The following is a 15,878-nucleotide window of genomic DNA, read 5'->3' as shown; positions in this document are numbered from 1 at the left end:
TTCCTGATATTATATTATCAAATTATATAGTAGAACAATATAAATCTTCTATAAATATAAAAATGTATGTTCGTTTGTTTGTTTTCCCGTATGCGTTCCTATACCATTATTTCCGTTGCGATGATGGTGAGTTGTTTTGCGCTCGCCCGCGAAGGTTTCTGAATTAATTTGGATCCTCTAGGTGGCGGTGGGGTCGAAATGTTTCGAAAAATTGTATTTATGGTCCGATTTGGCTCGTATGCAGAACATATATTAGTTACGATAAAATAAAAAATTTTGCTTAAACTATACCCGTTAGGTGGCGCCGGTGTCGAGGCAATGTTCATATGTATCAGCTATAGACTAAAAGACTATTGGTCCGATTTAATCGCAGGTTTTTGCAAAATGATCTGCGTTGTCCGAACAAGGTTAAAAACTATTGAAATCTTCGATCTGACCAATAGAAAGTTAGGAATATTTTGAACCGACTATTGCGTTTAGAGAGTAGTTTGAATTAAATTCGATAGGTATGCTGTTTTAACAATTGAATTTATTTGTATTCTGACTTTTATAAAGTGAAAGGTTAAATTTTGTGAAGTTCCGTAATGTTTTGTAGTAAGTTTCTTAATGTTCAGTATTAATTGTGATGATTTTGCAACCACATCTGTTTTTCTTAAGTTATTTTCCACTACTGTATTTAGAGAGTGGTTTGAATTAAATCCGATAGGTAGTGCTGTTGTTTTGAAATTGGATTTATTTATATCTGAAAGGTTAAATTTTATGAAGTTCCATAACGTTCAATTTTTTAATGCTTTATTACACTTACAATTGCTCATTTAATCTATACCTATATATACTCAAATTTAGCAATAACGAAGCATTGCCGGGTCTGCTAGTAAATATTTAAAATTTATAACTGTTTTAACGCTTACCCCATACTTTCTAGCTAGAACATAGACGGTATTCTTCTGTGAATCTGTCGCAATGATATGTGAATTATCGCCAGATAAATAATCATCCTTTGAACTTAAACGTAATCTTACATCGACTTCACATTCACGAATCGTATGCAGAGCACCATCTCGTTTTATATAAAGCACTTTTACAGCATTTTTACCGTAACCAAATTTGGATAAATTATAATTTTGATGAATACTGCAACAGATTAGAATTTAATTTTTAAAATTATATTTAATATATTTTTTACGATTGTAATATTTTTTAAGCATATTTATGTATCTTTAAGTATATTTATGTATATTTTAAGCATCTTTACTTACGTAAATCAGTATTTATATTAAAAAGGAATTCGATGATTTTATTTTAACAATAACAGTTCTATTGCTACGCTGAAAACATTACACTACTATAGAGAATTATTTCGCCAATATTTTTTTTATAAATATATTTTTTATTCTACTTAACAAATTTTTATTCTACTTTAAATTTTTTATAATTTTAATAAAAATAACTAAAGAGTGAGACACAAATTGCCTCGAAGAAAAAAGATCAACCATTGAGACAAAAAATAAGGGTCTTATAATAAGAATATATGTATATTTTTTTTTAGGAACATCGACTACTTTGGTCATTAGCACCTTAATATATATTGTTTTGTTTGGAAAGAAAAAACCTATTTCAGTCCTCCGAAGTAATGAAATCTAAGAATATAGGTTTTTATAGCTGATAACGGATATGGAAAAAACGTTACATCCAATTTTTTATCCCGCTCGGGTTTTTTTATCTATTAAAACACTCTATTAAAACACACAACACTCTATTAAAACATCACTCTATTAAAACATAATTCAAAAGTAATTTTGACGTGGAAAAAAATAAATATTTCTAATGAAAGTAGCAATTTTAAAAAAATATTTAAAAGAATTTTAGTACGCTATTTACAAGCTTTGTTCATTTACAATTATTTTGATCTAATAGAGATAAAAAAAGAAATAGTCCAGGAGCATATACATAACTTATCTCCGATACCGGTTCTTAACTTCTTTGTCGACCTAAATGACAAACTTATTTTACAAATGAAATTTATTTTGCAAAAATCAACTATTATTTTATAACATTAAAATATAATTTATGATTTTTGGGAAGCGATTGATCTTCGGGGGGAAAGAATACATTAAATTTTTGCGAAAATTGAAAAAAAGGATTGGAGTGGTTTGGATGAAATAACATTTCAAATTTTTACTGGAGTTTTTAAGTACAGAATTTTCTTACAAAAGTTGAAAATTTTTAATCGAGATCACAAATTACCAAACATTTTTATTTAATATTCACTTCCTCTCCAAAAAATGGCTTTATATAATTTTTCTTTTTTATCTATATCTCGCTTCAGAAAAGGAGTTACTGTAATAGGCATTTTATGCATCTTTATTTTCTACATAAATAGGCCTTCAAACTATTATAAAAATCGTTGACCGTCCCACTCCAACGGTGTCTGTAATAAAGAATATTTTTTTCATAACAAAATTCTAATTTTAATTTATTTTAAATTTTAGTCCATCTCGCAAGTTATCCATTGCAATGGATAACTTTAATATTTAGTATTTTTTGAAAACAAATTTACCCTAAAATTTTCACCCGAGAAAATTACAACTTTGTTTATTTAGAATTATGACTGTATCTTGGTATTCTACTTTACCGTTTAGATAACGCTAAAGTTAAGGGAAAGTATTGTAATCGATCCAATTTGGGCATATGCGGTTTTCACCGAATCTTGATGTTTTGACACCAAAGGAACCCAAACAAATTTTCTGGATGTTAATGTTCGTATGTACGCGTGTTTGTTTGGTGTTTGTCTCTAAATCGCCTTATATTTCCAAAACTACTGGACCGATTTTGTAAAAACGAAGTCAAATTACTTCTATATACGGGGCATTGATGGCATTAAGTTTTCAAGTTAAAAGGTCAAGGGGGTGAGATTATAGAGCAAGGTCATCCTCAGTATCTCGAGATTTTGCCCAATTAAAGTAATATTTTTCCTAAGAACATTTGTTAACGATTAAAAAATAATAATATTTTCAAAAAGAATATTTTTTGCAAAATCGCCCCCCCCCCCACCAAAAAAATGCTGTTGTAGTCGTCTGCTTTGTTGTGACGTCACAGGTGAGCGGTATAATTAAGTAAATGAATAATATTTAAAGTATAAGAAAGTAACTCGGTCTGGCTGGGTCTCAAACGCGATCGCCCGGTTGACTCGGTACCTGGTGCGTTAAACCTCGCTCGCTAAACCTCGCGTTAAACCTACGGTCGGCGGACTGGTGTCCGCCGACCGTACAAGCAAAATTTGTTCTATGTAAGTTGTGAACTTACAATAGTTTAGTTATTATCGACCGCTACTGCTAGTACCACCACCTTTACAAAGGTGTCAGCGAAGCTAGTATGCTGTATGCTGCGCCTGTCTGGGCTCACGCATGGCTTTTAGGTATTGCGCGGACATTTTGGTGCGGGCCCAGCGACTCCTCTTGACGGCTGTAATAGGCGGTTACAGAACAGTCTCGCGGGAGTCAGTCTACGTTATAGCCGGAGTCAAACCGATAGATATCTTGACTGATGAGCGTAAAGAACCCTACATTTCCAAGGTAAATAACCTATTGACGTTAGAGCGAAAGCAGGAGATTGAAGACTGGAACCTTGCGTCTTGGCAGGTCAGGTGGGACGAATCCCTCACAGGTCGCTACACGCGTGGTATATTTCCTATAGTGTCTGATTTAGGTGCGATTGGATGGGTCTCTCCCGATCGGTATATGGCACAGTTTCTCTCCGGTCATGGTGCCTTTCGGGCGAGTTCGGCTAGGTTTCTTTTGGTGGATCCGAGTCGATGCACGGATTGCAGGACTGATGATACAGTGGACCACGTCCTCTACGTCTGTCCCCGATACGAGGTCGAAAGTTCACGAGCTATTAGGGAACTTGAGAGAATACATTCCTTTCTGGATCTCCGTACCGACCGGATGATCCGCGAGGAATGGTCTATAGTTGCTGGTTTTCTTTGCGCCCTTGCGATGTGTAGGTCTGCAGAGGGAGTTTGATCGAGGTACTCGATCGTGGTAGGATCCTGGGTGGCTAGGGTTCCGGCTTAGGCATTGGATTGGTTGGAGGTAGGCGCATTGGCATCGTACCACGGCTATATTGGTATTGCTTGTGATTCGATTTGGGCTTCCGCTGGTGGGGTTAGTCGCGCCGCCGGGGTATGGTAGCCTGTGCGATCGGGGTTGTGGCTTCCCTCCGCCGGTGGCGGTCCTGAACGTGACTTGGTAATGCCACGCGAGACACCATGATGGGACCTGGTGGCGGTGCGGGGGGGCGACTGTTAACATCACAAGATGGGTGTCTTCTCCCTTCGGGGTTGGAATGCTAGTTCCGCCATATCAGCGCGGATTAAATACACGATGAGCTCGCACGATTTAGTTAGAATCATTGAATTAAATAAAAGAAAAAATATTATATTTACGTAAAATGATAAATATTTTTAATTAAGTTGTTTGTAAGCCGTGCATCAGAAACAACCCATAGTTGTAGGACTTTCCCGGAACGCGGCTGTAGCCCCTACAACTGTGTTGTCAGTTTTAAACAATCTTGCAAATTCTTTTTTAAATTTATTATCACTACTTATCAAGCACGTAGCTAGGACTTTTTTTCGGGGGGCTAAGGTAGTTGTTGAAGCCGATTAAATAATAATAGTAATGAAAATAATTTTATACTGAGACGGCATTTTTATATTTTATTGCATTTAAAAATACTGTTATCGTATTTTTTTTGATGTATTAAATCTAAAGGTAATACGCGTAGATTTAATACATCATCTACTACGCAAATAAGAATCATAATGTTAATATATAATTTTTTCATAATCTACATTTATACTTCCCACTCACACATTTACACTCCAATAAAAGTTATGAATTATTAGAAAGCTAGTCGTCCATTTTTCTTTATCGTTATAATATCTAAAACTTCATCAGGATTAACAGTAATATCTCTATGCACCGACAAAGAAACTAATGAACTTAATCTTCCATCCCCGACTTGTTACACGCAATCGTTTTGACTCTCTTCATTGTGGAGAACAAGCGTTCATTAGCACATGTTGTTACCGGAGGATTCGCTAAAACTTGCAAGAGATAACGGATATTCGGTAAATAGTCTTTATTACGGCGATCCAACATTTCACTCGCTTCTAAATCGCATTTCATATTTTATGACTTTATCTCCTCGCACCAAATAAAATATTCCACTTGGAGGACAGATTCAAAACATTTATTATCGTAATACATCGCAAGATTTTTAGTTCACGCACTTTACTAGGATTAGCTGAACCTGGAAAAAGAACTTGAAAAATTTTAACAATTCTTGAAACGTCGTCTAGTTTGGAACGCATGTGTTTGGAATGCGACAAGCAAGTGTTGTATTTCTGACTTGCGGGAAATCCCCACTAATCAATTATTTCTATTAGTATTGCATCAGAGTAACCGCGGCGCTTACTCGTCGAGTAACAGCGTTACTCTTGCATGATCGAGGAACGGCGGGTTAAGATATATAGGAGAGGATTAATGACTAGGAAGGTGATTATGTACCGATTTAGCTCAAATTTTTAGAAAGCACTTTTTAGGTTTCATACAATACGAAAATGTAAAATGCTAAAAATGGGTTTTTTGGACTCAGATTACTAGATTTAACCCCTGAATAATAAAGTCTAATAATTGGGGGCCGCAGTCCCCATCACCTTACAATTTCGTCGGAAGCTATAGACTCCCGCTTGTTATGTGCGTGCGTATAGATTACTTTCTTTAATTTTACCCGAATACTTCCTCTTAACTATGGGAGCCCTCAAAATGAAAAAAAAAAATTACTCAATTTCGATCGAAGTTTTAATGCTCAAAAAACTTTTTTTAACAGAAAAGACAAGAAAGTCATTACAATAAGTTACTACCCCTTCCCTAATGAGAAAGCTGCCTAATCTAAAATAAAATCGAAATTTAAAAAAAAATAATTTCGATTTTAATTTCTTTTAAAGCAAAATTTGTGAATTCTTTAATCATTAAAAACGCCACATGACACATGAGCCCCCAAATTTTCAAAAAGTAAAAAACATATTTTTCGAAGTTGTGATGCTAATTATTCAAATATTAAAAGTTTTGATTATCGGTTTATTTTGTTGAGTGTCTTGGTTTCAGAAGTTAAAAGATTTAAATAATATAATCAAACAAGTAATTTTATATTTAATGCGATTAAACTAAAATATTAACATTAAAATTTTTACACCTTTAAAATTTAAAAAGTAGTAAATTATACAATCTGACCGGTGTAGCGAGGAAAGTTATGCAATTCATTGCCGGCTTTTTAATTAATGAATTTTTATATTCTACAACTCCTCTGTTGGTCATGCGACCAGGAGTTTTGTCTCTAAGAATTGTATTTTCTAATTTTTTATATTGTAAGAATTTTTTCAATTCAGGCAATTACTATTATTATTTTTGGGTTTGCAGGAAAGTAATTTCGGATTTCACAATTATATAGTTTTATATTAGTTTTGAAAGACTTCTGTTAATGCTATGATGTTTTTTGTTTTGGCATCTGCTAGTTGTTAATTTTAGCATTCCTTAGAAATAAATTGCACGCATTCTCGTTTGCACCATAGTTTAAGGTCAATTTTAACATGGAGTGCAAAATCGAACATTTTCGACATATTTTACTTTTTTATTTCCTTCAAAGCAAGAAAGCTGCTGAGGCCCACAAAGAAATATGTGAAGTTTACCGTGATGATTTTCAAACAGAACGCACGTGTCAGAATCGGTTTAAAAAAATACCGTTCTAGAGAATTTTTAATTAAAGATGGCCGACGTTCTGGTGGACCTACTGAAGTCTATGATGAGTAAATCAAAGCCATAATTGAATCGGATCGTCATATAATTGTGCGAGAGATTACAAAAAAGGTTAAATGTATTACTCGTAACAATTGAAAATCACATCAAATATCTAGGACTCGTTAAGAAGTTTGATATTTGGGTTTCGCAATGAATCGAATGTGATTTTCTTAACACAACGAATCAATATTTGTATTTCAACGCAGGGAAATCGACCCTTTTTTGTAACGAATAATCACTGGTGATGAAAAATGAATTGTCTAAAATAACATCAATTGAAAGTGATCCAAGTAAGTCCAAGTGTGATGAACCGGCTTCAAGCCTCATCGAAAGGTGAATCGCATAAAAAAAAAAATCATGCTACAATTCGATAGGATTACAAAGGTGTAGTGTATTTTGACCGTTTCCAAGGAACCAAATGATCAATTTAGATGTCTACTGCCAACAACTAATGAAACCGGAGCAAACAAACGAAGAAAAACGACCAGAATTGTCCAATCAAAAAGGAATCGTGTTCCATCAGGACGATGCAAGACCTCACACATTTTTGGTGGGTTCTGAAAAATTATTTGAGATCGATCGGGAAGTGACGTCTAATCCCCCATTTGGCCCTGATATTGCACCATCATATTATCATTTATTTTGAAGTTTGCAAAAGTCTTTGATTGATAAAACTTTCACTGATAATGATGATCTGAAATCGCACACGGTTCAGTTTTTTGCTGATAAGAGCCAGAAGTCCTATGAGCGCGGAATCATGAAGTTTGCAAGAAAGATGGTAAAAGGTTATTAGACAAAATGGAAAATATATATTGCTGATTAAAGTTCATTCTTTGTACAAAAAAAAAGTTGAGTTTTATTTCACATTACAAAACTGAAATTATTTTCTGGGCATCATTATTATTACTTCTCTTCGTATATATATATATATATATATATATATTATTTATATACACATAACAAACGTAATTTACACGTTTACGATATATACATATATAAAAATTAAAATAAATAAACAATGTAAAATACACACGTATCTCCAAATGATGTATTACTATATATAACATATTTCGTTTCAGTGTCATGTTCCTTAATAATTTCACCACTCATTTCCACTATTTTTTAAAAATAATCACAATAAGCTAGTAAAATAAACACAATAAATAAAACTATTATGAAACATAAAATTATTTCAGTTTATTCATGTATATATATACCAATTTTATCTACTTAACTGAAAAACAAAAAGAGATAACATAAATAATATAATTTTACTTTTAATTGATAAGAAAAATATCCAATGTAGTTTGTATACAGAGGTATATTTATAATAATTTTTGTTGTTTTCTTAAAAACAAGAAAGCAATCTCACCCTAACAAATAATAAAATAAACAGCAATTGAGATAACATTATTTAAAAGCATTTACAGAATTATATATATATATATATATATATATATATATATAAAATACATAACATACTTACAATAACATGGGTTGCAAATTTTTTTAATGAGAAATTTTATACTTTGTGAAAAACATGTTGTTTGTTTTCGCCTGTAACTAAGTTTAAAAAGATAATTGTGTTATGTAAAGCATCTTGAATTTATATATATATATATATATATATATATATTATAATTGTTTATTATTATTCTTTTTGAAATATATATTATTTGTTAGAAAATAAGTTGAAAACAACTTTAATTCCTATCGTAATCAAAAAATATTATTGAATTTATTATTAAATAAATAAACAACTTATTAGATAGATTTCATAAGAAAGCTACCTATTGTAATGGGTACCATGATTCGACTTACGGAAAATTTCGACATATCTTCACTTTTACACCCACCAGACCCCAAAACCACCGGCAGTTCAAAAGTTTATAATTACATTTATATATATATATATATATATATATATATATATATATATAATCGCCTTCTTGTGAAGACGATAACTGCCGTAGTTTTGCGCCAATCTCTTTCAAATTAATACATAAAATATAAGATCCAAAATCTCGATCGATTTCGTTAATGGACAAAATCGGACCATGGGAGTTGCGATGGGGGCTTTTTCGAAAAAAAAATATCGCTATAACTTTCTTTTTAAGTAAAATATCGAATTCGTTTAAACTTCCTACTATTCTTTGGATAAGGGCCTAAAACTTATATAAGTAAAGTTTATTTTGATATCACACCATTGGCCCACGGGGTGGAAAAATGAGGTTTCGAAGACAAAAACATTCATACCTTCCTTAATAGGCGCAGTATCGAATCGGTTTAAAGTGGTCATTAGTCCACGAAACATTATATAAAACTTTTGTCTGAAACAATTTTGGATATGACCAACCCGTACGACAAGGGATGACCAAAATGTTGCTAATATTGTAAGAAACTTGGGAAGGGCTTGTACGTTAAACCTGTGAAACTTTTTTCACATGATACCATTGTCGTATTGAGTAAATTTGAAACTTTTCTTAACTTTAAGGTAAAAATCCTTTTTTATTCCCTACTTAGCATCGGTGAAATCTACCTCCGTCCTCCGGCGTGCTGAAAGAGATTTTTATTTTTAATATTTTGTTATATTTATACTATGAAATATTTTATTTTTACTTTCCCGGCTGTAACTCTACTGATACTTCTTCACCAGCAGAGATATTATCAAGAAAATAATTTTGGTTTTGTAGTGTGAAATAAAATTCAATTTTTTTTAGTTTTTTAGAGTACTTAATGCCTATAAAATGTTTTCCCACCTGCAACGAAAAACAAAAGAATCATAAAAGAACATATTTAAATGCACCTTCAATTATGTACACACAAATACGCACTTAGAAAATAAAGATAAAAATGAATGAATGAACTGATGGAAGTAAAATAAAAAGTAGTATAAGATTATATATTGCAAATTTTTACAATATTTCATGTTTCCACTAGAATTAGAATTAATTTGAGTATTATGCCCTAGCACATAGTGAGCTAAAAGTCTTTTTGAGTATGGAAATACTCCAAAATGCATCAACTATGAAGTTAGAATGACAATGCTTGGCAGGACAAAAAATAACACTCAAATCAATTAAATATTATACTTTTCAATAATAAAAAGACCAAGTTGACATCAGTACAATCACAGTAGCCGATTGGACTGGAAAGCAGCTGAATCCTTTTTATCGTGTCAATTGATGTGGCGAACACATTTGGAAGGTCGTTTAGAACAGTTTCACTTATATTATCATACTGCCCTGAGTTTGTGTGATATAAGTTACAGGTAAAAAATATCTCGTTTGTGATTGGAGACTTGCAAAATGAATTAAAATTACCTTTTTCTTATAATGAGCTAAGGTATGCCTTGAATAATTCTCGTGACATTTCCCCTAGAAATTTTAATATCAGATTCAGTATGTTATCATATCTCCCACATAGTGCACTATGACATCTTTTGTGTATCAATAATAGAATATTCTCTGATCAAGTGTTTTCAGATTCTTGGTCAGAAGCACTGGTGATACCCGTACTGAAACCTGGTAAAGATACATAATACCCCACAGGTTATCGTCCACCGCTACTTGCCTAATGTGATTGCTAAACAGCAACTTCTCATCAAACAAAACACCTAGGCACTTATGAACTCGAACTCGGCCAATTACACAGCCTTTATAGTTAATACACGGATTACGACTGTATGATAATTTGTCTGCACCGTTACCTCATTGGAGTAGACTAAACCAAATGTTTTGCTCTTATGTAGCTCGAATTAAAGCACAAACAAATCATTCAACCTTTGATGCGGTATTCTCCAACCAGCATGTTATTTGTTGAGGAATGGTCATCATCTACTACACCGCTAGGCATCAGAGGTCAGTGGCTTTTCTTAGCTCTAAACGTACAATTACCCCCAGTTCTTACTGTTGCTCCATGTTACTCCCTCCTTGGTGGCCTTCTGTAGTAAATTACTGCTGTATTCTTTGTCAGTATCATAAAAATAAAAATTGGTTAAATTACGAGAAAAATTCTATAATCTTATAAATACCATGAATCCTGATACTATAGTTTATAGTATCATTTTCACAACTCTAAAAACTTTAATTTTATTGGTTGTGTTTTTGTGGTTGGCAACAGAACATTCATGTTTGGCCTTCTCAGCATCATCAGTATTTTCGTTATGGAGCTGCATGCTATCAATAAAGTCTTAAATATAATTATCCCAATATTTCCACATGTACTTGTCTGCTCAGATTCCATGATTGCCTTACAGGCAATTAGTGGCATATACTCAAGACACCCCTCAAGAGACCCTATTCAGTGTGGTTTTTCACTAATGACTTAATGTAACACAACTGTGAACTTCTCCTGGATCCCCAACCATGTTAGAATTTCAGGCAATGAGCGCACTGATAGTGCAGCAAAAGAGACCTGTTTCCAGCCTTCTTTCACCAATCACATTGCTTCGAACTATCTTGTCTGTTTTCTGAAGAGGTTCTCTTCAGGAACAATCAATCATAAACAATAAACTTCACCTATTTAAGAGCTCTGTGTCACCATGGAGCTTCTCATGCAGAAATAATCGTCGAGAGGAGGTTATTATTTGTCGTTTGCAAATAGGGCACACTAAGCTCACTCATGGGTATCTGATGACTCAAACAGATTCAGTTGTTTGTGCTCTATGTGACTGCCAAATAACAGTGCACCACTTACTTGAGGATTGTATATGTTATTTGGCATTGTGTCACAAGTTTATACTACGGGCTCACATGCGAAGTATGTTGGAAAACAATGAAACAATATTATCTAATCTTTTATGATTTTTCAAGGCTGTCCGTGTATATTCAAATTTCTGAGTATTCAGTAGTAATTTTCAGCTACTTATACACCATTTGACGTATGGCAGATGGTAATTTTATTGTCTTAATTTAGAGTATTGATGTAATACTTCGTTATGGATTGATTTCGCTTGTTGGGTATAAAGTTTTTAATTTAATTTTTAACATTTATTTACGTACTATATAGATATCGTGTCCGGATGCTGATACCGACACTTCATTGTGCTCCCAGGGTAAAATGTATCCATTGCCTAGAATTAAAATCATAAAAATATAACTAACTTTTACTAGCATTTGAACCACAAAAACTTTGACTTCGATAATCAGCTATTAAATCAGCTTATTATTTAAAAGATGAATTTGTATATGTAGTAAGTACTAATAAATAAATGTTGTTAAAAGTTTGTTTAGTATTCTGTGTTTCTAGGAATTTAAATTAAAATGTTATTGTTTCTGAGATAAGATAGAGATAACAAGTTGTTAGGGTAATGTAGCCATATATTTCTTTCATTTTTTTTCAAATGAACATTGGAAATTTTATTTTGTTATAATTCCCTAAGATTTCTTGCGTCTATAGCAACAGACAAATAACTTCTTTTCAATCAGTTTTGAATGTAGTGTCCTATTGCATGGGTCTTGTTTCTTACTGGTTACAATCTATTTTGGTTAAAAATTTTTGGTAATTGTTAAATTTTATATGTAATCAAAATATACATTAAAAAAAATTTTTTTAAATATATTAAAAAATTATAAGAAAAAATAATAACAAGTTTGGAACATAATTTCTTATTTACTGTGTGCTATTTCCAGTGAATCTGGGGTCAGGATGCATCTCATGCCAGTATATTGATATTCTATATTTATTATCAGTAATGTTTGGGGATCATTTTCAAAATAAAATTTAGAAAGAGGTTTTTGGAAAAAAATTATTAGGTAATCAGAATCGAGAAGGAAATTTGAACCTATGAAAAGTATTTTAAAGGTCTACTTAATTATTTCTCCTTAATATGAATTTTTTTTTATTTTTGCTTGTGCCTATCTAAACATTGAATTTTAAATAGCAATTTAAGAAACAACAACTATTCTTACATTATTTTATTTTAAAATTGGTTTCCTCCTTTTAAATTTATTTTGTTTTACATATTTTTATTTAAAATATAAATAGTATTACAAAAAATTCAGCCCGTTTGAAAAATCTTTCTTGAAAAATGTTGTTTATAAGAAATGCGGAGGATATAAATGTGCTTATGAAACGAAATAAGTAGGATGTAAATAAGTAACTATAAGTATTGTTAAAATAATGAGAAAAAAACCTGTTCAATGATACCAGACGTTTTACTAACTGATGAATGTTGAAATATAACTCCATGTTTTTTCATGTATTTTCTAATTTTTTAACTACAATTTACGAAAGACGTGTAACAAGTTAACATTTCACAAAAAGTATGTACAAAGAATTACCTACCTGGCGGCAATTCAGTGACAGGATTCATAGTTGATGCTTTTCCAAGCAGCTGTACTAGCTGTCATTTTGAAACAGACATTTTTTATGAAAAATTGTTACACGTACTTCACTTTGCTCATTTCCTAGGAATCTTGCTTCAAAATTTGTCCTGTATCCATTACAAAGCAAATAAATGATTTACAGAAAGGTTGAGTCAAAACAGGACCTCATTTCATTTGAAATGAGGTCCTGTTTTGACATTAAGAAAATCATTTATATTCATTTTCTATTTATTTATTGGGTGCACATCTCTCTGACTTCAATACCTCTTACAAATATATTACACATTTCACCAGAATTATTAAACTTTAAAAATCATCTCGTATAAATCGAAATTACTAAAAAGATATCATCTATCAGAACATGTCATAGAACATTATTATCCACTCCTTATCCTTGATCTAATCTTCCCTATTAACAATTCTTTGAGTGTAAGTCTGACTTTACTTACCTTAGAGTGTAGATAGACAAGAACGTCACGTTACAGAGATACTAGCAGAAGAATTCTGCCGGGATCTCACGCAATGCTGCCTGCGTATTGGCCAGACTTGTGCGTTTGGATCTTCTTGTTCGGAAGAAAAAGAAGATGCGCAGTTAATCTAATACCAGTCTCAAACGAAAATAAATTACTAGAAATCCTCGTAAAGAAATGAAGTTTAAATTTAAGTCAAACATAACACCTACGCTCGCTAATCTTTGCTCGTTATCTCGGTAACGTTAAATATACAAATTATATATGTTCTCCAACATTAATCATTTAATTGTCTCCAATGTCAGATGCTAATGTAAGAACAGGTAAAAGGTTAAGATACCGGCATGCGTTGTTTTTAATAATAGTGGAATTTGATAAAAATTTAATTAACTTCTGCCCCTTCATAAAAATAACCAAACGTGCGTAAAAACACTACAAACGTGAAACAAACACATTGCTAATCCTCCCAAAGAAAACTCGATAAAAAATTAACTAATGAATATACAGTCATCCTTGCGTATCGAAGATTACACATAAATTTAACCGCCTCTAATGATAAGTTCAATATCTTACCAAGCAGAATACCGTACTTTTAAAATCTATAGGGAGTATAATACAGCATTTCAGTTCACCGCATTTATTAAAATATTTAATCAAATTTTCAGCATTTTATAAATTGAGAGGGCCAATCAGATTATACAGAATATGATAACTGCATGGATGAACGATAACGATACAAATAAATGGTCAGATGGTTTGCCCTTTGTTCAATTTTTTTATAAAAATATTTTTATTTAACTTTCACCATCACTGCGTGCTGAATGTAGTGAATTTGATTAATCGCCTCCAATGTTGAACATATATAATTTGTATATTTTAAATTTAATTAGACGAGATTAGCGAGGGAAGCGAGCGTAGGTTATGTGTGGCTTAAATTTAAAGTTCCTTTTTTTACGAGGGTTTCTCGTAATCTGTTTACCTTAGAGATTGGTATTACACGATTTTTTTTTTAATTTCTAGTTATTGTTTCGATTCCTACTAAAGCTTATCTGTGTTTGTCGCCATATACTGGCGAAGACCCGAATGTATAATAATATAAGCAGATACTTCGGTCTTTGAACGACGTATTTGTTATGTGTCAACATTCACCGGAGAATATTAACGTTCTCTAATTTCGGTCTTTCACGGAAACATATTTATATTTTGGTTTTTCTACCTTAGGGCCGGACCTGCTTCGATATGAACACAGCCGCAAGAGGTATTCAGGAGAAATCCCTCACTCCTGCACTTCTTCCGCCATCTTTGTCTGGAAAATCTTAACCAAACATCGTGGGACATCTTACGCCACGATCGCTTGGTCTGCAAATTAATTCCAATGATGTTCTCTGAGGTAAGCTCCCCGGAATATCTTAGGCGTGCTTTCCTATGCTGCAGGAACCGAATCGCACAATAACACCGTGTGTCTTGCGGTATTCTCCCCCTCGCAATAATCAAAATCCGCTGAGTCTCTCAGCGTCCACGCCCGCGCGCGCGCGCACACACACACCTGTATACACCCTTGACATGTAAGGAACTGTGTCATCTTATTCTCCAGATGACCCTGATTGCAATCCAATCATCACTGGAAGTCTGTGGGTCTAACTTCCTTTCGTCAACCGATTCCATACAGCAAATATTTAGCTTAATTAATCGTTATCCCGATTTCCTATCTCATTTAAAATACTATGTTTTATTATTATATACTATCGAACTGGATTTCATTCTTTTTAGAAATTAATCGATTTATATGTTCTTGTCTAGATAAATCGATACATATTCTTATTTTAAGAGCAGTATTGTCGGCAAAATTTTCAAGTAGCAATAATCGTACGTCAGATGAACTTCACTGGTTCGATATCGCCACAGCGCGAATCCGAAATAACCACATTCGGACGCGTTGTGGTATCTGAGAGCAGATTTTTTGCCTCCTACTTCGTAAACCGCCCTCCAAAAAAAACAAAAAAAAAAAATATTGTCAGAAAAACATTTTCATTTCCTACACTTTTGTTACTTTTTTCTCATCTTTCCTTCGGTTTATTTTATAGAAATCAGTTTGGTTAATGTTACGTTCTACATTTAATTATTCATTTTTCTTTAGTTTGAAATAAAGATGATAATTTTTTTTTTAAATATTATATTTTTAATGCTTTTCTTTAACTTGCAATGGTTTAATTGTTTCT

At 32.6% G+C, this 15,878-nt stretch overlaps 1 protein-coding gene and 1 pseudogene across 1 annotated transcript; both read right to left on the bottom strand.

Annotated features, from left to right (window-relative positions):
- Positions 1–830: 830 nt before the first annotated feature.
- Uro (Urate oxidase) lies at positions 831–8,048 on the bottom strand. Its single transcript, XM_075357813.1, has 2 exons — positions 7,894–8,048; positions 831–1,134 (listed from the first exon to the last, which is right to left on the bottom strand). The coding sequence occupies exons 1-2, from the start codon at positions 7,968–7,970 to the stop codon at positions 843–845; spliced, it is 369 nt and encodes a 122-aa protein (XP_075213928.1). The 5' UTR covers positions 7,971–8,048; the 3' UTR covers positions 831–842.
- Positions 8,049–15,454: 7,406 nt separating this feature from the next.
- LOC142320682 (U4 spliceosomal RNA) lies at positions 15,455–15,573 on the bottom strand (annotated as a pseudogene).
- Positions 15,574–15,878: the final 305 nt, after the last annotated feature.

Source organism: Lycorma delicatula, chromosome 2 (genome assembly GCF_047948215.1).
Source record: "Lycorma delicatula isolate Av1 chromosome 2, ASM4794821v1, whole genome shotgun sequence".
Lineage (NCBI taxonomy): Eukaryota > Metazoa > Arthropoda > Insecta > Hemiptera > Fulgoridae > Lycorma > Lycorma delicatula.
This window is presented reverse-complemented; position numbering and strand designations above follow the sequence as displayed.